The sequence below is a fragment of the Poecile atricapillus genome, chromosome 14 (assembly GCF_030490865.1).
Source record: "Poecile atricapillus isolate bPoeAtr1 chromosome 14, bPoeAtr1.hap1, whole genome shotgun sequence".
Classification (NCBI taxonomy): Eukaryota; Metazoa; Chordata; class Aves; order Passeriformes; family Paridae; genus Poecile; species Poecile atricapillus.
In genome coordinates, this window is record NC_081262.1 from 16,853,611 (window position 1) to 16,876,422 (window position 22,812).

A 22,812-nucleotide genomic window follows, 5' to 3' on the forward strand; every position below is an offset into this window, starting at 1 on the left:
TAATAAAGTCAGCATTCGTGCCACTGTTGTCCTTACAGAAAGAGAATTTGCATTTCCTTCTGCCAGCTCGCCCCACACAGCCCGCTGGCACTGAGGCCTGTGCACTCGCCTGTGTTCCCACCAAGGACAACGTTAGATATTGTTTCTTAATCACAGTGACACTAGAAACAGGGTAGAGCTGCCCAAAGCCCCAGACTAAAGAGCACATCAATATCTGCAGAGCCCTCCAATGTGCAAGGGTGCTTTTCAGCAGCGCTCTCCAAAACGCTTGTGCCGGTGGCTGTGCATCCCTTTGTGTCCCTGTGGATTCCTCTGGCAGCAGCCTGTGGGCAGGTTCATACCCCATGGCTCTGAGAGATGGGGAGGAAGAGCTGCTGCTTGCACTGCTGCTCTGTATTCTTGTCAAATCTGGAGAGAAACAAACTGCAGTTTCTCCCTCCCAAGGGGAAGGGATCCCCTGGGCTTAGGGATCCACCAGCTGTGCCTCCAGCAGGCAGCATGCAGTGAGCAGATGAGCAGCATCACAGTTCTGTGCAGGTGCTGATGGGTGCTGGACAGGTGCTTCCCCAGGCAGGCAGAGCAGAACCATGTCTTCTTTCTCTCTGATGGGCCTGTCACCCCTCTGGTTTCCCTCCTCACCCCCCTGTGCTGGACACACAGGCCAGGGGGGCTGGTCTGGCCTGGAGCACAGAGCCTTTGCAGCTGGTGCCCAAAGCACCAGCTTGTGTCCTGCTGCAGGGACAGAGGCACTCGCCTGCCCCAGGGTTTATCCCCCGTTCTGGGAGGGTCCCCGGCCCACAGGGCTCTGTCCCACTTGGTTGCTGTGGGCTGGGCAAAGCTCTGGCTGCAGCTGTCCCTGTGCATCCCTGCAGGGCTCTCTGGGTCCCTGTCCCACCTCTCACCTCCACCCCACTCCCCTCTGCTGGCAGCTGCACCAAACCCTGCTGTGGGGGATAGCTGCAATCACAGTTTTCAGCATGTTCAATTACTGCCAGTTAATGATGATTAATTTACAATTAAGGGCCTCTAAAGGGTAGTGTGTCTGTTAAATAAATATTGATCTTTCATTTGTGGCCACAGATATATTGCCCCAGTTATGGGAAGCGCTGCAGCAGCAGAGCCGGGCTCTCCCAGAGAGGCGCTCCCTGCAGAACCCGAGCTCACAGGATTGTTGGGACACTGGGGACTGCCCAGTGCAGGGAACTGGGCTTTGCCTCGTCCCAGGAGCCTGGGCTCTCAGGCTGGACAAGGATCATGATATCTGGGGAGTTTCAGTGCTGACTGGAGGTGCTCAGTCCTGTTGGTCCTGTTCCCGTTTGCAGAAGGGGTGTGGGAATGGGGATGCTGGAGCTGGTGTTTCCCTTTTGTGTGAGCCTTGATTTGCCTTGTAAAGTAAACAGATTGTCCAAAGGCTCCACTAGCGGCCTGACAACAAACTCCTTCCTGAATATATGTGTTTTCCAGCCCCATTTCAGCCATGCTCTGCAATCTCTCTCTGGCCAGCGTGGTTGTGCCGCTGCCCACACATGCACCCACACTGTGGGCTACCGGACTTCCACCTGTCTAACCCCCTCTCCAAGCGGTATTTTTCTAAAAATCTCTTACCAATTACTTGTTAGCCATACAGCTCTCACCTTTTTCCAAGGCATTGACCCCAAATAAACAAAGGCCATTTCAACCAATTGTCAGATCCATCCAGACCTCAATGCTGGATTTCGTGCTGAATGCTGGAGCTCAGCAGGGATTTCTGCAGGGGTGTAGCACTCTTCTTTCTCACCTCTGATTCTTTTCCACATGCAGATGAGGTGGAAACACCTTCCCACCCTGCCTCCAGACATACCCCAGGCAGTCCCTGAGTGTGCCCTGCTCCTTTTTCCTAGCACATTCCCAGTCACTGTCCCCTCATCTCCCTTCCCCTCTGCATTCCTTGGAAGCAGGCTCACCAGGGGAACACTCTCTGGCTTTCTCTTTTATTTGAGGCATGTATTTGGAACAGTGCTTTTGTTCCAAATGAACACGTTGATTCATTCAGAAGTGCAGTTTCTGTTTTTGAATCAGCAGAGCTGTTTATGCTCATAGTGTCCATAAAACTGTTATTTTAGTTCTGACACTGATGCTTATGAATAAAATTTAGATCTCATTCAGAAGAACATTAGCTGTAGCTGTTTGGCTTCTTGTTAAAGCATTAATTTTTATTGAGACCACATTGCCAAGCAGCTCCTTCTGCATCTTGCAGCAACCAAGTAGCTGGAAGTGGAGAGTTGGGTGGGACCAGATTGCAGCACGTGTCCCCCAGACCCTCGCCTCCAGCTGCAGTGATGATGATGATGGTGGTGGGAGCCTCCCAGGTCCCCCAGGTGAGCAGGGCACATGGGAGCAGGGGCACCACACTGAGGGGAGATGCTGGGGTCTGCTGGAGGAGTCAGGAGCTGACACAGCAGTGCTTGCTCGTGCTGGGTGGATGTTGGGTTTCTGGTGCCAATTAGCTCTCCTGTGTATTTATTGCACCTTTTTGCTCAGAGCAAGCTGTTAAATGTCAGAAACACTTTAGCATTTTAGCAGAAAGATAATTTTTAATAGATTCCACCTACAAAAAGGAGCTGACTGGCAGAATATTAAACTGAGGGAGATTTATTTTTACTCCGTGCCTCCAAACAGCTTGAGATAACCATTTTTGCATGGCTCCTTGCTGATTAATGCTGCTGTCTCTTGCCTGTCCTCCTCACTTGATGCTGTGGCAGCTGTGGTCTCTCACATCCCATTAACCTTGTCTGCAGAAGGGATACCTGGCCAAAGCAAGAATTAGCCCTTGTAATTAGGAATGTAAACATCTCACTGCCTGCTAACATCCACACATCCTTCCCTGCCTGCTCCTGGTGCTTCTTAGGGCAGGATACCCCCAGACAGGCTATTCCTATCATCAGCTTCCCACATACCAGCTTTCAATAATTTCTAGTTGAAGAGGTATATAAAGACCAAATCAAACCCAAAGTAGCTTTGGTTCTTCAGGGACTAAGGTGGGTGTTCTGTCAGTGCTGGTTTTGCTCTCGAAAAGTGCACTGGGAGGGTTTGCTGGGACTGTGGTGAGTCTTTCCTCTTCCTTAGCAGAGCTGATGGATGCCTGGGATTTGTGGCTGGCACTGGCCAAGCCATCATGTTTTCAGTGATGGTGATGTTTGTACCTGGGCACTGCAGCTGGTGGCACAGCCCCAGGCCAGCCCCGAGTGCTTCCACAGCAGCACTGCCTGAGGTGTTGCAGGGATGTCACCTGTCACCTCTGCCTGTGGCCCAGGTTTGATTTTTGGGTGAAGCTGTGTCAGTCTGTTCTCAGTATGAGCAGTGACTCCCTTGTGCTGGATGGAGCAATTGAGTCATTGCTCATAATACAGCAGCTTCTGAAAATTCAGGTGACTTTATTTTTTCTCGGTGATATAACGAGCTGTTTTGAGTGATGTTAGATTTAATGGCTAAATCAATGTGTGTATTTAGTGTTAGCCTTTATTTTAGCACTAAGTGACATGAGATAAGCAGACTTAGTGTTAATTGGTTTGTGTTTAGCATTTACACTAATCAGACTGTGCAGTGCTGCCCAGAGCTCTTCAACACTAGTAATTCTGTTTATCCAAACCAGGAATTGTTTACTCTATTGACTAAAGTGGCATCGGGCTGTTTTTTCAGTCTCTTGGATGTTACGCTACATGTGTGAATTAACAGAGATCCCTGGCTAACACTGAGCAGTGCCACACACAGAGTGTGGGGAAAGGTGGCTGAGCAAACCTGCTGAGACAGAACACAGCAGGGTCCCTGTACGGGCAGCAGGGCCAGCAGGAGCAGCAGGAGCAGCAGCAGCAGCAGCAGCAGCAGCAGGAGCAGGAGCAGCAGCAGGAGCAGGAGCAGCAGGAGCAGCAGCAGCAGCAGCAGCAGCAGCAGCAGCAGCAGCAGGAGCAGCAGCAGCAGCAGCAGCAGGGCCAGCAGCAGCAGCAGCAGGGCCAGCAGCAGCAGCAGCAGCAGCAGCAGCAGCAGGAGGATCAGCAGCAGCAGCAGCAGCAGCAGCAGCAGCAGGGCTAGCAGCAGCAGCAGCAGCAGCAGCAGCAGGAGGATCAGCAGCAGCAGCAGCAGCAGCAGCAGCAGCAGGGCTAGCAGCAGCAGCAGCAGCAGGGCCAGCAGCAGCAGCAGCAGCAGCAGCAGCAGCAGCAGCAGCAGCAGGAGGATCAGCAGCAGCAGCAGCAGCAGCAGCAGCAGCAGCAGCAGCAGCAGCAGCAGCAGGGCCAGCAGCAGCAGCACCAGCAGCAGCAGCAGCAGCAGCAGCAGCAGGGCCAGCAGCAGCAGCAGCAGCAGCAGCAGCAGCAGCAGCAGCAGCAGCAGCACAGCCCTCTGTGGCTGCCGTGCTCCTGCCCTCATTGTGAGCAGTGCAGGAGGCAAGAAGAGCCTGTGCTCCCTGTCCCAGGCCTCTGTCAGATGGAGCTGCCATGGCCCCATTCCTGCACGGAGCCACTGCTGAGCTCTTGGCAGCAGGAACACAACGCTCTTCCCGTGGGGCACACACTGGAGGGGTGGGATATGGGTTATGGGCTGAGGTGCTGGGGCTGTGCTGCCCAGAGGGGAACTCGCAGGTCTGTGGGGCAGTGTGGATGTGCCAGGACTCTCCTCCTGTGGCAGGGCTGCCTGGCCTGGGCTCACACCCATCTTGTACTGATGGGAGCAGGTGCCTGGGCAAGAGCCCACCAGAGCATCCCAGGAGCCAACGGCAGCATGCTCTGGCCAGCCAGCAACACGCAGCATGGCTGCCTTCAAAATGGCTTGAAAATTGCCTCACCATTGCTCTGTTCCCATCACCTGGCTGGTTCTATTAGAGTTGGTTTTGGATCATTTAATTTTGATCTAAACATTCACTTCCCAGCTGAGCTCTTGGAGAGCTCTGGCTCCCTGGGCTGCTGCTGAGCCCCTGGAAGTGGAACTGCCTGTAGGATGTGCTGATGGACCCTGCTGCTGCTGCTGCTGCTGCTGGGAGCTGCCTCCTGAGCCATCCCTGCTCCTCCCCACTGCAGTCCCGGGGCTCCCTTTGCTCCTGGGCCCCTGACTCCTGCAGGGGTAGGTATGATTCACCTGTGAGAACCCATGGTGTGCTTCCCCAACAGGGGTGACCTGGGTGGGAGAGGTCAGACATGCCACAGGCTGCTCTGTGCTGTGCTGGGAGGCACAGCAGGATGAATTCCCTTTAATTTTGCAAAGTGTCGTTTTTACTGGTTTCTGCCAACCAACCCCAAACTGGGCTGCAGTGCCTCTCCAGTGCCACCCCGGGGATAGTGGAGAGAACCTGCAGTCATTATCTGGAGCTGCAGCAGCATCCTGACAGTCCCTGGGATGGATGTTAAATCACAGTGTGAGGGCAAGCACGGGGGTATCGCTGGGGCTCAGGGAGGAAGCTCTGCAGTACCGTTTGCACTGACTGTGTGATCCGAGTCAGAATGAGAATCATAAATCTTGATTATTCTCTGTCTCAGCTGATTTGAACCAAATGCCTTGGACAGGGATGTAGGTCACATCTCGCTGAAAACTGCAAAAAAACTGATTAAATGTACAAACTGATATCAATAGCACTCTATCTCTGTTAATGCCCAAACTGTCAGAGTTTGGGGAGAGGATTCTGTGTGGGCAGGCTCTGTCCCAGCCCAGAGCAGCTTCCTGAGGTGTTTCAGGGTGGCTTTTTCCCCACTGTTATTTATTTTGGTGCTTCGTTCCTGCAATTCTGGCTGTTATTATGATGCTGTCAATTACAGATGGCATCTCTGATTCTGATTGCACTTTGCTTACAATTAAGCATCCTATAGAAAAATGGAAATGCTGGGTCATTAACATAGTGTAATAATAAGGTAAACCATTCAATTATGGAGGAAAAACCACTTTGAATAATAAGGATATTGTATGCCTAAAAGACTTTCAGATGCCGATGTATTACCATTCTTGCATACATAATAAATGAACTTAAACCCCAAAATAATCAACAGAAACAAATAATAAATAGCTGTGCCCTCAGCAGCAGCCTGACTGGCATCACTCCCTCCAGGGGCAGAGGAGCAGCTATGGGGTGGGAATGGGTGAATCTTGGATCTGTGTAGTCCTTGGCAGTTGTTTTGGGAGATGCCTTGGCCGCTGCAGGACTCGGCTGATGCGGGGACTGACGTGGTTCCCACCTGGATGAGGAGGAGGCAGAGAAGGGGCTGGGACACTGCTGTGCCCTGCTCCCTGCACTGGGATTCTGCCCAGGGCATCTGCTGGGCTCCAGAGGCTGGATGCAAGCACTGGTCCACTGTAGATTAATCCAGTGGGATATTGTGCCTTGGACAGTCGAGAGGCTGATGCAGTTGGGGAGATCTCACCACTCAGTGTCTCTGTGGGGAATTCTGAGCTGGCTTTGCTACTTCCAGCAACTGCTGAGAGCCAGTCACCTCCCCACTTGTCTCTTCCGCTGCTCTGCCTGCAGCACTGATGCTCTGCATGGATCCATCTCATTGACAACTAGAAAAGGAACAGGTAACTGCAGGTGTGAAGGTCACCTGAGGAGGGTCACACTCCTGGCCACCACCTCTGACCAGCCTGGGGCTCCTCTGGCAGCCCTGAAGGTGGTTTTGGGTCCAGCCTTTTTGTGCTGGTCCCTCTGGCAGGAGGGCAGGAGTCCCTCTCCCATCCCCGGCTGCCAGTGGTGCTGGAGCTCAGCACAGGATATGAGGAATTACTGCTCTTTTCAGCCTATTTGGCAGTATCGCTGCTCCATAACAATTCCCAGCCTTTTAGCTGTTGATGGCTTACCTATTACTCTGGCATTGCTTTAGGATAACATCCAGATACATCTGAAGAATGGAATTTATTTACTCTTTTCCCTGAAAAGCTTTTAGTATGATACAGCCGTGGTGCTTTCACTTAGGCAGCCATTATTGCCGGGGTGTTTTTCCTGATAGAATTAAATTTTCCAGAGGATGAAAAAGGACTCCTCAGGATATGCAGCTCCAAACCACTATATTTTAATATTTTATTTCCCTGGCCTTCTTTGGGAAGGGCCCATCCCATCTTTGGGAAACTGGCATGGTTTGAACCACCCGATTGAGTCCGATCAGTGTCAGGTGTCAGCTGCACACTCAGAGCTTTCCACATCCTACTGGCTGTTCCAGGAACAGCAGCCTGCGAACAACAGCATCTATTATTGACAGGCTCGAAACTTCCACAGGCATCACTTAGCAACCATCAAGGCTGAGCTGGGTGGGAGCAGTCCTGGGTGGGAACAGTCCTGGGTGGGAGCACTCTTGGGTGGGAGCACTCCTGGGTGGGAGCAGTCCTGGGTGGGAGCAGTCCTGGATGGCAGCAGTCCTGGGTGGGAGCACTCCTGGGTGGGAGCAGTCCTGGGTGGGAGCAGTCCTGGATGGCAGCACTCCTGGGTGGGAGCACTCCTGGGTGGGAGCAGTCCTGGGTGGGAGCAGTCCTGGATGGCAGCAGTCCTGGGTGGGAGCACTCCTGGATGGCAGCAGTCCTGGGTGGGAGCAGTCCTGGGTGGGAGCAGTCCTGGGTGGGAGCACTCTTGGGTGGGAGCACTCCTGGGTGGGAGCAGTCCTGGGTGGGAGCACTCCTGGGTGGGAGCAGTCCTGGGTGGGAGCACTCTTGGGTGGGAGCACTCCTGGGTGGGAGCAGTCCTGGGTGGGAGCAGTCCTGGGTGGGAGCAGTCCTGGATGGCAGCAGTCCTGGGTGGGAGCACTCCTGGATGGCAGCACTCCTGGGTGGGAGCAGTCCTGGGTGGGAGCGCTCCTGGGTGGGAGCAGTCCGGGGTGGGAGCACTCCTGGGTGGGAGCACTGCTGGATGGCAGCACTCCTGGGTGGGAGCACTGCTGGATGGGAGCACTCCTGGGTGGGAGCAGTCCTGGGTGGGAGCGCTCCTGGGTGGGAGCAGTCCTGGGTGGGAGCACTCCTGGGTGGGAGCACTGCTGGATGGGAGCACTCTTGGGTGGCAGCACTCCTGGGTGGGAGCACTCCTGGGTGGCAGCACTCCTGCCTGGTGTCCGTGTGCTCTCCTGTTGCTCTGCTGGGGCAGGAGGAGCACAGCTGCGTGTTGGTATTGAACTCCCAGATTGGGAATCCTGAGGTGTGCAATGACTGCTGCCAACAAGGTGCTCTGGACTGCAGTGCTCTCTTCAGAGAGGTTTCTGTCCTGCAGATTGCATGTGCATTGGCATTTCATGTAGCTCTGCCCCACAGCTGAGCACTGGCATGGGGCTGGCAAAAAACAGTGGGAAGAGTGAACTGGCACCAAGGGGTGAACTCCTGTGCTGAAGGGAAATCTGGACTGGGAGCAGACTAGCTTGACTTGAACATCCTCAGGAGGAGGAGGCAGGACTCACCCCTGCCTGCCTTGCCTGTGAGTCCTCATTCCAGCACTGTGTGAGAAGCTCAGGCTAGGGCTGCTTTGCTGAAACTGTGACTAATATAGTAATTAAATCTGGTAGACGACACTAAGAGATTCCCAGTGAATGAGATCATGGCTCTTCTGTAAAGAATGCTAGTGAGACTTTGTCAAAATAATTTTGACAACAGAGGGGTTAGAAATACACATTTCCAGCCTTTTTCACAACCAGTTCCATGGCTGACTGCTGACCAACAATAAATTTTGCACTAAAATTGGAGAGACTGGCCCAAATTTATCCCTGGTCAAACAGTGTCACACTGAATACACATCTCCATCCAAAGAGCTGAGGTACCTTGGCACAGCCAAAGCTGAGTGGTGCTAAGGACTGTTTGTGACACCTGAGGAGGTGTGTGCTGACACAGACGTGCCAAGTGCTCCCAGCCCTGCCAGGAGCTCCCCAGGTAAAGAGCCAGTGTGCTCCTGTACATCCCACAGCTGCTGGTGAGGAGGGCAGTCCCCATCAGGAAAGCACATCAAGCATTTCCTCATCAGGAACCCCTCAGCACTAACCTGAGCCTTCTCAATTTATGTGAGAGCTGTGCACCGACAGGCAAGGGATTTTGGCACAAGGCAGCAGCCATGTCCCAGAGGAGATCCACTTGAGGAAAGAACAGAAGAAAGCAAGATTTAGCATTAGGATCATAATTTCAGATTACATTGTGCGAGTATCAACAGTCTATACTCAAGAGAGCCTTGGGGAACACAATGCTGCAGCAGCTCTCCCAGCTAGCCTGATCAGTGAGGGTTGGTTTTAATTGCAGCTGAATGGATCTAACCTTGTGATGTCTGTTCACAAAGCATTGCCAGATTAATATAGGTTCCATAGTTGCTTCTGCTAAAAGACTTTAATGGATCAGCTTAGTACTCTGCTCCATGATTATAGCAGTCCTACCCACCTATCATGCCTGAGCCAGATGGTCCCAGTGAAATCAGAGCATATTTATATTTTTGTCTGCTACTCAGCCACCTGCCCACTGATTTTGTTGCATAGTGGTAGGAGGAGAGGAAACTTCCTGGATGCAATTTGCCCCCCACCCCTTTCCCTAGCCCTGGTACCTGTCCCATCTCCCGGGAGATCCCGCAGGAGCCGCAGGAAGGATGCTCAGGGTGCCAGGGAGGCTTGCCCGGCCGTCTGGAGGCTCCTGGGCAGCAGCGTGGCTCTGACTCCTGGCACAGAGACAGCTGCTTCCCAGGCTGCTGGGGGATGTTTCCAGTCCTATCGGTGATGAGAGTCATTAAGAAGGTACAAGTACTAAAGAGATCTTGAGCGATGCCTATAAAACCTTTGAATCCTTGACAGAATCAATAGCAGGTTCTCAGGAGTAACTTCTTATCCAGGCCAACTTAAGCACATGCCAATGAGCCGTTAAAGATTTTGCATTTTGTGGAGACACAGAAGCCCTTTCATTGTGATTGCTGGACTCTAGACTAAGCGATATTGTGAAAAATCATATTAGAAACAGACTGTGCTCCAAAGGCATTTTCCTCAGTGTCTGGAGGTGTGGCTGGAGCTCTGCTCCCGAGCCGCATCCTCCCGCCCGGGCGGGGAGCCCGGAGCTTTGCGGATCGCTGCCAGCAGCAGCGGCGAGCCCTGCACACGGCAGCCGGGAGAGAGATGGGGGACAGGGAGGGAGCGGGGGAGCTGTGCTCCAGGAGATGGGGGGACAGGGAGGGAGCGGGGGAGCTGTGCCCCAGGAGATGGGGGGACAGGGAGGGGGCAGGAGAGCTGTGCCCCAGGAGATGGGGGGACAGGGAGGGAGCAGGGGAGCTGTGCCCCAGGAGATGGGGGGACAGGGAGCGGGGGAGCTGTGCCCCAGGAGATGGGGGCACAGGGAGGGAGCAGGGGAGCTGTGCCCCAGGAGATGGGGGGACAGGGAGCAGGGGAGCTGTGCCCCAGGAGATGGGGGGCTCAGCCGGGCACTGCCCCTGCCGCCTCTCGGGTACCTGTGCCATTGACACGCTTCCCAATTCGGCATCTCGGTTGCCGTGGCAACTCCAGGCTGCCATTCTGTGATGGGATCAGCTCTCGGTTCGTCACCACGCGGTTTCACCTGCGTTGGTATGGCAACCCGGCGCCGCGCTCATCCGGCCGATGTTGCGGAGCTGCGGACAGACGGAGGGACGGCTCCAAGCAGCGCTGGGAGGAGGGCTGGCCCTGCTGAAGGCCACTGAGACACCCCCAAGCCCCAGCTGCCTCCTGTTCCCTGGCTGCGCTGGGATCCGGGGCTGCCCCCGCTGCAGCTGCAGCGTCCTGGGCTCCCGCATCCTGCACGGCCGGGGGATGCTGGCAGCAAACTCAGCAGGGACTTGTCCTTGCCATCCCAAACTGCCCTCACAAGAGTGTTCTGCGTGGACAGTGAACGGCTTTGGAAACTCTGGGAAGAGGCAAAGCTCCTTGTCTTGGAGAGGGAAACCAATGGTACAGGCAGCCATTAATTTGGGGTTATAAGCCCTGCAAAAGCAGAACACAAGTCACACGCAGAGGGGGGTGCTTCACCCTCATCTCCTAGCCATCATTCCAGATTCCTAATCATTAAACTCTTCCAGTGAGTTTCCTGGGGATGGTTTGTTTTCCTTTGGCCCCCAGTCTGACCTGGCACCCGCTTTTCTGAAAGGGCTTTATAATTTGCGTTTAGTGTTTTTTAACAGACATATGTGAGCTGTTTGAATTAGAGCAATGTGAATCTATTAGGCAGCGACAGATGCAAGTTTTGTGTCTCTTATTAGAAGGGATTGGCTTCTGAGGTTTAGTGATGTGCAAAGGATTGGACTTTGGAGAGATTAAAATTATTTTCAGCGTTAAGCACAATATTTCTGAGCTAATGCACTCACTCTTGAATATAGATTCACAGACCAAAAAGATTATAAAACATTAAACCTATGTAAATTCAGCTGTAAATTTATGTTTGAACAAATTCAACAAGAGATTTGACTCAGGGGCTTATAGCAAATGGGTTCTGCCTTTAATGCGTGCTGTGGGCTCAGTTGCAATGCCGCTCTCCCCTTGAAAGTCCCACGCCTGCTGAATTACTGGCAGGTCACAGCTGACAGCTCAAGCAATTATACTGGAATGTGTTAATAATAAAAAGGAAAAGGATTCATGTTTGTCTTTTCAGAAGACAAAAGCAGCTGTTTGCTCCACCGTAAGGAGCAGTTGAGAGGAGCTCTGTGTGCAGGTGACACTTGCAGCACCTGGCCATTTCCTCTTTCCATGGCAGCCATGCAAATCCTTGTCCTCCTCTGTGATTCCCCAAACCCTGGGAGTTGCTATGAACTTTTTTCTCTTGTTGAGAACATGAAAATACAGTTAACAAAGACGCCTTTTGAGTGGGATTGCAGGAAACCTGCAACATCGTGAACAAGCTGCCTACACAGAGATAAATGACAGCTGTGACTGAAGGAATAAACAAGATAATCTGGATTTAAATAAACCACAAGGGGATTTTGGCAACATGCAAATTCACAAATTTATAAAATGTATCCTTTGAAAATAAAGAGCTTGTTTGAAGCCAGCAGTTAAGAACAATTACTACAGCACATTTTCCCGATGACAGCTTAGAGCTGGCCTCTGCTCCAAGGCAGGGCAGGCGGGAGCCAGCTGTCCTGCCTGCCACCCACAGTGGCTGGGCCTGCCATGCACAGAGCAGAAAGCTGCAGGAGTGACAGCAGCCGGCCCCTGTGCAGCTCAGGGGTGCTGGGGGCTCACAGAGCAGTCTGGCCCTCCTCAGCCTCTGGGCCCAGCACTGGGGAATGAACGGGAAAGGAGAGAAACATCAAAAGCCCCGGCAAGTACTCAATAATATATATTGTATCATCTGCTTGGAGGACGAGGCAATTCCTGTGTCCAAGGCCAGCAATGACAGTTCAGTTTTGACATTGTGCTGTGTAGTGATGCTGCACCAACGAGCACAAGGGGATGATGCCCCTCCCGTCAGGGAGCAGGGGGTTTGTTCATGCCTGTGTCAGTGAAGCTCCTGCCAGGGGATTGTTGTCATTGCTCCCCTTTTTCAGGTGAGCAGTGATGGAGAGGGAAGAGGTGCAGGTGGGGATTCAGCGGTGGCAGAGCCACGAGCAGACATGTCCCACTGCAACCCTTCACCTCCTGCAGTGCAGTCACCCCATGGCCCTGCATCTTCAGCAACCAGACTGGCCTCAGAAGGGACACAAACACTGCAGGGAAGGCCAAGGTGTGCTCCAGAGGGAGCAAAGCCCTAGCCCCACGCTGCAAACTGCTCTGCAGCTGCCACTGCAGGAGAGCGGAGCGGAGCATTGCTCTGCCTGCACACACAGAGCTGGTTAGAATTCCATCGGCACACACGCAATTAGGGCAGAGCACATGGCAGCAGCTCTGTGAAGGTTAACTGCTCTGAGGAGCATTCCTGCCGTGCCAGAGGCTCGCTTGCTCCGGCTTTAACACCCTTGTTATTCCCAGCAGCAGGAGCCGGCTGTGCTGTGTGCCGCGCTGTTTGGCAGCAGTTATCACACGCCACCGCCTGCACACAGGGCACCTGACCCTAGGGCTGCAGGCTCAAGCTTTCTTCACCTGAGCAGTGTAGCTCAGTGCCTGCCCCAGCAGGGCAGCACTTGGGGAGGGACTCTGAAACACAGCAGACTTTGGGGTAAAGCCTTTGTGTATGTTTGTCCCAGAGCCACAGTCGTTCCAGGCTCTGCAGGGCCAGGGTGTCTTGAGGACACACTGTGGCTTCCAGCTTTTCCTAAATGCCAAACTACCACATTGCTTAAAACTGTACAGCAAAAGCTGAGTCTGCTTCTCTTTTCCTTGATCAGTGCTTGCCCATTTTCTCTCCTCAGGGCCAGCCCATCCATCCATTTGTCTTTATTGTGCATGGAGTTGAACACAGTCCTTAAATGTGGCAACATTTCCAGATTATTAGCTCTGCAATTTCTTGGCTCCTGTTTATTGTGGTAACATCATCTGAAGGGGAAGTTGTAATTAACATGTTTGTTCATGCTTCTTTTATAAATCCCCAATGTGTTTGTTCTGTACAAACCAAACCAAATGGGGATGCCCCTGGGGCATGGGGAGCAGATACCATGGTGGCTCTTGCTGCAGGTGGGTCCATCCCATCCTCCCCTGGCAGCTGATAGCAGGGGCTGGGAGAGTGGGCACGGGGCAGCACTGCTGCTGGCAGCCCCTCCCGATCCTCCACCCCTGCAGTACAGCAGTGGGCACCCAAGGGCTCACCTCTGATCATACTGTGGCTCTTGCTGTGATGTGCATAGCCGGAAAATCTGCTTCCTTCCCACAGGGCTGTTAAATTCAGGTATTGGATTCCCCAGGGAAGCTGGTCTGTAATTCTGCAGCATCTGCAGTCCCCAAGTGCTCCTATCCCTCTTAATTTGTTCAGGGTTTTCTTAAAGGAATAAATACCTCAGGATGCATCGTTCTGACTAATCCTTGCTCCCTTTGTGTCGCTGCTGCTCAAGCGGCTGATGCAAGGCAAGCATGAAGCACTGGAGTGCTCTGGGGAGAAGACAGGCTTGCAGGCACCTTGCCTTTGGGAAGGCAGCTCCAGCAGGACCCGATGCCATTGGGATGGCCTTCCCTATAGAGCACACTGGCCCTGAGACAGGGAGCCCTGCAGCCCTGCAGGCTTCATTGCTGCTGCTTAGACAGACACTCTTCAACAGGAAAGGTTCTGCAACAGGACCAGGACAGCCACAGGAACACCAGCCTCTTCACCCAAAATGCTGAGGACACTGGCAGCCCTGTGGCAGCACCAAATGCACCCTCACTCTGGCCTTGGCAGGACACCCCTCATCACCCCCAGAAGAACCTCAGCAGAACCAGCCTGGTGGGCTGTGTGGCACCAGCAGTGAACACACAAATTACAGGGGTGTTAAAGCCAGTCGATGCCTTTAGCAGTGAAATCCGAGGTGACACTGACAGGCACATCCAGCGGGCTGTGCCTGTCATCTGCTCCTGCTCCAGCCTTCAGCTACGTTATTCCTGCAGTGGGTCTTCCTGGGGCCCAGCAGTTTGACGTCAGCATTGCTGTGCCTGTCGCTGCCCAAGGTGCTCTCACAGAGCCATTTCAAGCCTATTCACGTTATTTCCTCACCATATGTTTGCACTAAAAATAGTTGCAATACAAAGGGATAATCCTGCAAGGCCATGGGCATTGCCATCCTCCTGTCTGACAGAGGAGATCTCTGCAGTGCCGTGAGCTCTTCCCCAGGACAGTGACCCTGTTCCTCCTCCCTGGCACTGTGGCTGTGTGTGGGCAGCAGGCAGGTGTGGCACAGCCTCCAGCCCAACACGTGTGACGAGGCTGTGACGCTCTTGCAGGGGACATCTTGTGGGTCCCTTCTTATTCAGCTTATTCTGTGATTTTGTGATCACTTAAGACCCTCTGGCTGGCTGTGATAATCTTTAACTGGTGGCACTGGGACAAGAATTTACCTCTTCATTTTCTTAGACATAACTGCTATCTCACTGCAGTTTCATTTTACTGTATGGTAATACGCTATCCAGGAAAATCTTGCTACATCCTAATTTATCCAGTAGGCAAATTCCTTTTGGCTAATAAAAGTGCTTGCACAGGAAGCTCAAAACCCAGCAGCAATTAATTATTGACAGAGCATGTGAATTAGAGATAAAAGAAAAGTCATTCTTTCCCACACACAAGATAGTAAATAAATTTAATTATTGTACTAGAAGCAAGGGATCTTATTCTGTATTAAGTTTTATTAGCTGAGACATTTAAAAGCATGTCATCATAACAAAAAGGTCCTGTGTAATCCGAACTGCGCCGCTCCGCACACGGCTCTGGAGTGAATAGGCTTAATTGAGCAAATGGGAGCAGATGGCTTCTGAACAGGCAGGTATTGTGCAGGTTTAGTGTCAATTAGCTCTGGGCTACATCCACCTATGGCAGATTGTCTGCATAATGTGTCACCAAGGCTGACTTTACATTTTGGGTGCCCACCGTGGCCAGGGGCTGAGAAGAAACAAAGGCAGAAAGACTTGTCTGAGGGTCACACAGGAGGAGTGACAGCATCCCCCCTCCTGCATGTCCCACCGACACCTGCACAAGGTGCCCGCCCCGCCTGGCCCTCGCTAACCCCCTGCTCTGCTTCTGCGCAGGAACGTGATGCCCAAGACGCTGGAGGGACAGATCACCATGGAGAAGACCCCCAGCTACTTTGTGACCAACGAGGCCCCCAGGCGCATTCACTCCATGGCCAAGGACACCAAGCTGATCGTGGTGGTGCGCAACCCGGTCACCCGCGCCATCTCGGACTACACGCAGACCCTCTCCAAAAAGCCAGAGATCCCCACCTTTGAGGTGCTGGCCTTCAAGAACAGGACTCTGGGGCTGATCGATGCCTCCTGGAGTGCTATCCGCATTGGGATTTATGCCCTGCACTTGGAAAACTGGCTTCAGTACTTCCCCCTCTCCCAGATCCTGTTTGTCAGTGGTGAGAGGCTCATCACTGACCCAGCTGGGGAAATGGCCAAGGTCCAGGACTTCTTAGGCCTCAAGAGGATTGTGACAGAGAAGCATTTTTATTTTAATAAAACGAAGGGGTTTCCCTGTCTAAAGAAGCCAGAGGACAGCAGTGCTCCCCGGTGTTTGGGCAAGTCCAAGGGTCGAACTCACCCCAAAATAGACCCAGACGTCATCCACAGACTGCGGAAGTTTTACAAACCCTTCAATGTCATGTTTTACCAAATGACAGGCCAAGATTTCCAGTGGGAGCAGGAAGAAAGTGATAAGTAGAACCACAAAATCAGGAAAAAATCTTTTTTGTTTTTGGGATGTGAATCATCATTTCAGACCCAAAACTCTCTTGGGGCTGGAGGCTCAGCCCTGAGTGTAACAGGCTCTTGTGTTGTCAGGGCTGCAGCAGAAGTCACCCCACATGTGCAGTTCAGGAACTCCAGTGGCCTGTCACCTCGGGCTGCTCTCCCCACGGCACCCCTGGGGGTCAGGGGCAGGTGGGAGGAGGAGGAGGAGGAGGAGGAGGAGGGGAAGCAGGGATCCTCAGGGTGATGGGGCACTTTGTGTCGCCGTTTCGCTGCTGGTGTCCCCCTTGCAGCCAGGCAGGCAGGACCAGACCTCATGCCATGGCAAGCTGGGCAAGAGGGTGGCTCCCAAAGCCCAGCACTGGCACAAGCCCACAGATTTGATTTCTCCTGCCCTGCACTTTAGTTTTGCCCAAACAGCAGCATCTGATCTGGTAAATTCAGGCCTTGTGCACTCATATGCACACTGGTCTTTGTGTGTGGAAGGAATAAAGCCAGTTATGCTGCAAAGGAACTATGTACAGGAACTTCATTTGCACCAAACGTTTCAATTACTTCTTGCACTAAAACTAGAATTTACCAAGTGCCACAGACACCTGGCCTCAATTCTCCTCTGGCTGACGGGTGCCCCTCCACTGTTGGAAGAGAGTAGTTCCTTCTTTGCTGAGGTGCTCAGTGAGATTGGCACTGGGGTCCCCCCAGGCCTCCACCCTCCTGGAAGCTGAAAGAACATTCCCAGGCTCCCCAGGAGTGAGCCAGGCTCCCACACGTGTCCACGCAGCTCCTCCTGGCCAGGCTGTGCCAAGCCCTGCTCCATGGTTTGGAGCCAGGTGTTGCCAGTGGGGACTGACAGGGTGGCTGCAGGGGGGACACCTGGGGACACTCAGGACCCCTGGCACTGCCATTCATTTGCATCTTGAAAACACAATCCCTGCTGCTTGCTGTGGACAGCTGGGGTCACAGAACAGGGAAGCAGCCTTCATCTTACTTCAGAATTAAAAAAAAAGCAATTAATTCCCAGGGCAAGCACTGCTCAGCGCACAAAACCTGTGCATTTCTAGTGGAAATGGCCAAGTCACCCAAATCTGCAAATCCTGGCAGGAACTATAGGATAAACTATCACCCCTACTCCATCCCCCAGTTCATGAGAGCTGTTTGCTGACAAGAGCAGACAAGAGCAGCTCTTGCACACAACTGCACAGTTCCACCTCCACTGCTGCAGGAAACTAGGCAGAGGGGAAGCAAAGGTGAAATGCAGAGCTGCTGAAACAATCCCTCGCATGGTGATTTCTGAGAGCACTTGGATACTGCTGGCAGCTCTCTTTGCTCTGATGAGGGCTGAGACTCCCTCCAGCTTGGGGTGTAGCCACATGAGAGCCCCCTCCCATTGGGCAGGTCCCCAGCAGAGGTGCAGGATGGGGTTGCTGCAGGAGGAGCAGGGCTGGGTTCTGATTGAGGTGAAAGAACTCCCTACAGCTGCACTAAGCAGCTGAAATCAGCGTTGCATTCCTTGGGTGACAAGCTGACCCTGCTCAGGGTTCCAGGGCCTGTCGTGTGGCTCATTCTGCCATGAAATGGTGCCGGTGCCTTGGACTGGATGAGAAGAGCTGAAGCCATTTGGACCATTTACTACGTGGCCCATGCTGAGGGGCACTGCGAGGACCCTGCTGGCATCACGTCAGTTCCCATCAGCCTGGTCAGATTTCAAAACAGCTCCTGATATAGCACAGTTTTCACAAACCCACAAACTTCCAAATTACTACAGGAAAATTGGGAGTATATAACAAGAATAATCTCACGGTGTTTCCCACGTTATTAAAATACCAGCACAGGTCCTACATGAAACCTGTTGTTGCATAATTTGGTGCACATTGCTCAGTGGAGGACAAGGGGCTCACAGCCCAGCTCAGCAGAGGGGTGTCTGGGGATCTCAGCCTGTCTGCAGAGGGGTGTCTGGGGATCTCAGCCTGTCTGCAGAGGGGTGTCTGGGCATCTCAGCCTGTCTGCAGAGGGGTGTCTGGAGATCTCAGCCTGTCTGCAGAGGGGTGTCTGGGGATCTCAGCCTGTCTGCAGAGGGGTGTCTGGGGATCTCAGCCTGTCTGCAGAGGGGTGTCTGGGGATCTCAGCCTGTCTGCAGAGGGGTGTCTGGGATCTCAGCCTGTCTGCAGAGGGGTGTCTGGGGATCTCAGCCTGTCTGCAGAGGGGTGTCTGGGATCTCAGCCTGTCTGCAGAGGGGTGTCTGGGGATCTCAGCCTGTCTGCAGAGGGGTGTCTGGGCATCTCAGCCTGTCTGCAGAGTGCTGCAGCCCAGCGTGGTGTGGGGCTGAGCTCTGGGGCTGCCTGATGGAGGGGCTCAGCTCCGGGGACGGGGGCTCCTGCGTGGGCTGGGGACACACTGCACCCCCCACATTCACTCCCCTTATTTCTGCCATATATTCAGAGGTTTATTTTTTATACCAGACGCCATCTGCAGCTCGGCAGGAGCTGATGGGTGCCCACAGAGAGAGGGGACCCTGCTCCCCTGCCCTGAGTGCCTGCTCCATGGACACCAAGCACTCACCATGGTGCAACAGGACCCTCCAGCCCCCCAGCCCTCTCTCCAGGTACAGCTGTGGTGCTGCCAGCACTGCTGGGAGGGAGCAGGGACGTGCCAGTCACCCTGCTGTGGGCTGGGGGCATGGGGACTGGGGTGGGGGTGGTGTTATTTTGTTTTGTTCTTTGGAAATGCACCCCATGTATGCCCCACTGCAGCTGGGGCTGGATGGGGGGATTGTTTTCTATCTGGCCAGAGAAAGGCCTGCCAAATGAGAGTCAGGTTAATAACACTTTTTTTAAAAAAAACTATTCAAATGTCAGCATTAGAATACACAGGAAATTGAATTTTGTATTTGGTTTCAATTAGCAAAGCATAAATTATATTTAATTTTATACACAGACTGAGTGATTCATTGTTCTGGAAAAGCTGGTACTTTCTGGTTCAGAGGCTGGAGATGGAGAGTGGGTCTGTTCTGAACCTTACTTGCTGTGCTGTCACTGCCTCCCCAGCGCGTCTCTGTCTGTCAGTGTCTCTGTACCTGAGCGATGTGACTGTCCTGAACTGAACCCTGGAACCCCCAGCACTAAACAATAAATCATTGTAGCAGCTGCATTTCTCAGCTCCGTTTCTCTCGGCCCCCCAGCAGCACCAAGACCCCACGAGCGGGAGCCACGAGAGGATGATGCTGGCCGTGACCTGCCAGCCCAGCTGGCTGCTGTGACTCGTCCCACAGCCCAAGGGGCTGCAGAAGGCACTCGCTGCAGCCAGGATCACAACCAGGAGCAGGAGCACCTGGGCCAGCCTGCAGCTCCTGGTGTAGGGGAGAGCTTTCCTCACTGACCTCTCAGTTTGGGGTGCACCTCCCAAGGTCACAAAGAACAAATCCCTGAGTAATGCCTCAGAGATTTCACTTGCTGCTGACTAAGGATAAGTCAATGGCTAATAAAAAGAGAGGGCTGAGAGAGGGCTGGCTGCCAGGCAAAGAAATTAGGAGGAAAATTTTCTTTAATCTTATTTTGTGTGCACAATTTCCTGGTTGTTTGAAAAGAGGTTATTTCACAGCACGGTCCTATTGTGTCATCTGATAAAAACCACGGAAAAACTTTTATCGACAAAATTAGGAAGTAGTGAACTATAAAATTGCTAATTATTTTCTAGTAAATTTACTTTTAAATAACTTTAGACACCAATTACAGGCACCATTAAGCACCATTAACACTGGGTGTATTTACCAAACAAGGATGGAATACTTATTCAAATCAAGATCATTTTGGTGTAGATTCTGCTGTTTGGAAAGCAGCCCCTTCTCACCAGATATTTAAAAAGCCATGAGAAGATCAATCAGGAACCTCAGGTTCCTAATATGTGATTTGTGGTGTGATGTAATTCAGCCCTTGAAGAAAACTCCTGTGAACAGGAGCAGCACCAGGGCTGGCACCCACCCTCCCGTGCTGCAAACCCCGGGACTCCACTCGCCTGTTGTGCAGAACCAGCAGCCTCCTGCAGCCCCTCCATCCCTGCCCCGAGCAGGGCTGAGCCCCACGGCCGTGCCCGGGGAGCCGGGGCTGCCGTGCCCCATCAGCCGGGATCAGCTCCTGCCTCGTCTTTGGAGGTTGCCAAGCGGCTGTCAGAGAGCTGCTGCAAAGCTGCTGCCTGCTCCCACTTTCCTGCTGTCATCTTTGACATCCTCATTATTTATTAACTGCCCGGTACCCAACAGGCTGCCACTGGTGCAGAGATGCTGGGATTATGCAGGTTCGATATGCTGCCTGCCTCCAAGGTCACGTCCTCCAGGATGTCTTGCAAACCAGATTGAAGAGGTACCAGCAAAGATGCAACATGTTCTGTATTGCTGATGCCAGATTTCAAACAGAGCCTTTTGAATAAGGATGACTTACTACACAGCATCGTGGAATAATGAAATTGTTTAGGTTGGAAAAGGTCTCCAAGACCGTTAAGTCCCACCATTCCTCAGCACTGCCGAGGCCACCGCTAAGCAATGTCCCCAAGTGCCACATCTACATGGCTTTTAAATCCCTCCAGGGAGAGTGATTTTATCACTGTGCTGGGCAGCCTTTCCATGTAGAATATTATTCCTATTATCCAGTCTAAACTGGGCCTGATCCCAGTTTGATTGTCTTGTATGTGCTGTGTGATGGTACTCAAGATGATCTGGTCCTTCAGCATCCTCAGCACCAAGGTCAGACTGACAGGCCTGTAGTTCCCTGGAGGAATTCTGTGCCCTTCAGGACTCCCAAGGAAATCTGTCAGCCAGGCTCCTCAAGAGCTCAGCCTGCTCTCCAGCCCTCCAAGGAGGCAGTTCTGTGACCCCCTCCTTCCTCCCAAATGCTGCCATTTTGGGTTCTCTGTGCCCAGGATGGGCTCTGACAGATGGTGATATCAGGCCCTGCTGCTCGCTGCTGTTCCCATTCCTGCCTGCAGCTCAGAGCATTCTCTGCACCAGTGCCAGCAAACACAGGGCCCAGAATGTCAGGAGAGAGATCCTCCAGCAGCTTTCCTGTGGGACATGGGCTTTGTCTTTACACCCGAGCTGGGGGGGATGGCAGGGTGGGGATTGTTCAGCTGCCACCCTGCAGTGACCTGTTAGAGCTTGGCCAGCAGGAATCCCCTGACCTGGGGCACTGCCTCCGAGGCACAGTGCCGTGGCATTGGAACCCTGTGCCAGCAGCCTGTGACACCCTAGGCAGAAACAGCTAAACAATCTTTCACATCCCAGATTTCCTGGGGCCCTGTGCTTGGGGTGGTTTTGTTTTGCTGACTTCAGAAACTCTCCCTCTATGAGTCACTTGCTGGGAAAAAGATATGATTAGAAAATTTTTGGTGCCCTTTAAGAAGCTCTTCTAACTTCCAGTACAGGAAGAAATATTTGAGGGTCACATCACAATTACCTTATACCACCAACAGGGATATTTTGAAGTTTTTATCTACAATATAAGAACTAACACCAGATATCAGCACTTGCCCATATGTACCCTGTGCAAGGACAGAGGCTGGCAGATGTATCTGCAGATTAACAGATTCCTGCTTTCACCTCTGCTGTCCCATTGCCCAGAGGGAGCAGGGCCCAGAGGGAGGGTCCCTGTGTGCAGTCTTCAAGGAAATGGGAATGGAGGGAACTGGATTTGTTGCAGCACCTCATTTGTGACTGAAGTCATTATGTGCAGAGAGACGTACGGGTAGCTGAAAGACAGAATTAATATAGTAAGTAATCCTCTCCCTTTAGCATATCTTTCTGCATGAAATAATGGTTTAATGTCTAACTTTTCTAGGCACATGCTTTTCCTCATAACAAACACTTATATGAGATGCAGCTATTTATGTTTCAAGGCAAAAAGTGTGGAGTGTAATGGACTCTACTCTGACTATCCGCCCATGAAGAAATTTCACTGTATCGTGGGAAATGAGGAAAAACATTTTATTTGGAGTCCATTTCTTTCTTTTTAAGCCATTCTTATCTTTCTGCCTTGTTCTCTGTTGGAAAGGATATTTGCTGGCTCTGAGCAGCCTCTCCTGTTTGCAGGGCATCCCCAGCAGGGCACCCCTCACAGGAGGTAAACGTGTCTCCAAAGCAGGGTGGGGGGCTCGTGGTGCCAGCTGCAGGAGCCCAGCTGCAGGACCTGCAGGAGCCCAGCTGCAGGAGGGAGTCCAGCTGCAGGAGTCCAGCTGCAGGACCTGCAGGAGTCCAGCTGCAGGAGGGAGTCCAGCTGCAGGAGCCCAGCTGCAGGAGCCCAGCTGCAGGACCTGCAGGAGCCCAGCTGCAGGAGGGAGTCCAGCTGCAGGAGTCCAGCTGCAGGACCTGCAGGAGCCCAGCTGCAGGAGCCCAGCTGCAGGACCTGCAGGAGCCCAGCTGCAGGAGCCCAGCTGCAGGAGCCCAGCTGCAGGAGTCCAGCTGCAGGAGGCCAGCTGCAGGACCTGCAGGAGCCCAGCTGCAGGAGCCCAGCTGCAGGACCTGCAGGACCTGCTGGCCGAGGGGCAGGGCACTGCTGTCCCCGACTGCAGTGCCTGACCACAGCAGCCCTGGCAGCTCAGACCT

General features: G+C 53.0%; 1 protein-coding gene across 1 annotated transcript in view; it reads left to right on the plus strand.

The window, feature by feature from the left end:
- HS3ST4 (heparan sulfate-glucosamine 3-sulfotransferase 4) overlaps positions 1-16,737 on the plus strand; it is a 54,886-nt gene extending 38,149 nt beyond the window's left edge. Inside the window, exon 2 of the mRNA XM_058849844.1 lies at positions 15,561-16,737. Coding sequence (XP_058705827.1) covers positions 15,561-16,197 — 637 coding nt within the window. The 3' untranslated portion in view covers positions 16,198-16,737. The remainder of the gene's footprint in view (positions 1-15,560) is intronic.
- The last annotated feature ends 6,075 nt before the right edge of the window (positions 16,738-22,812 follow it).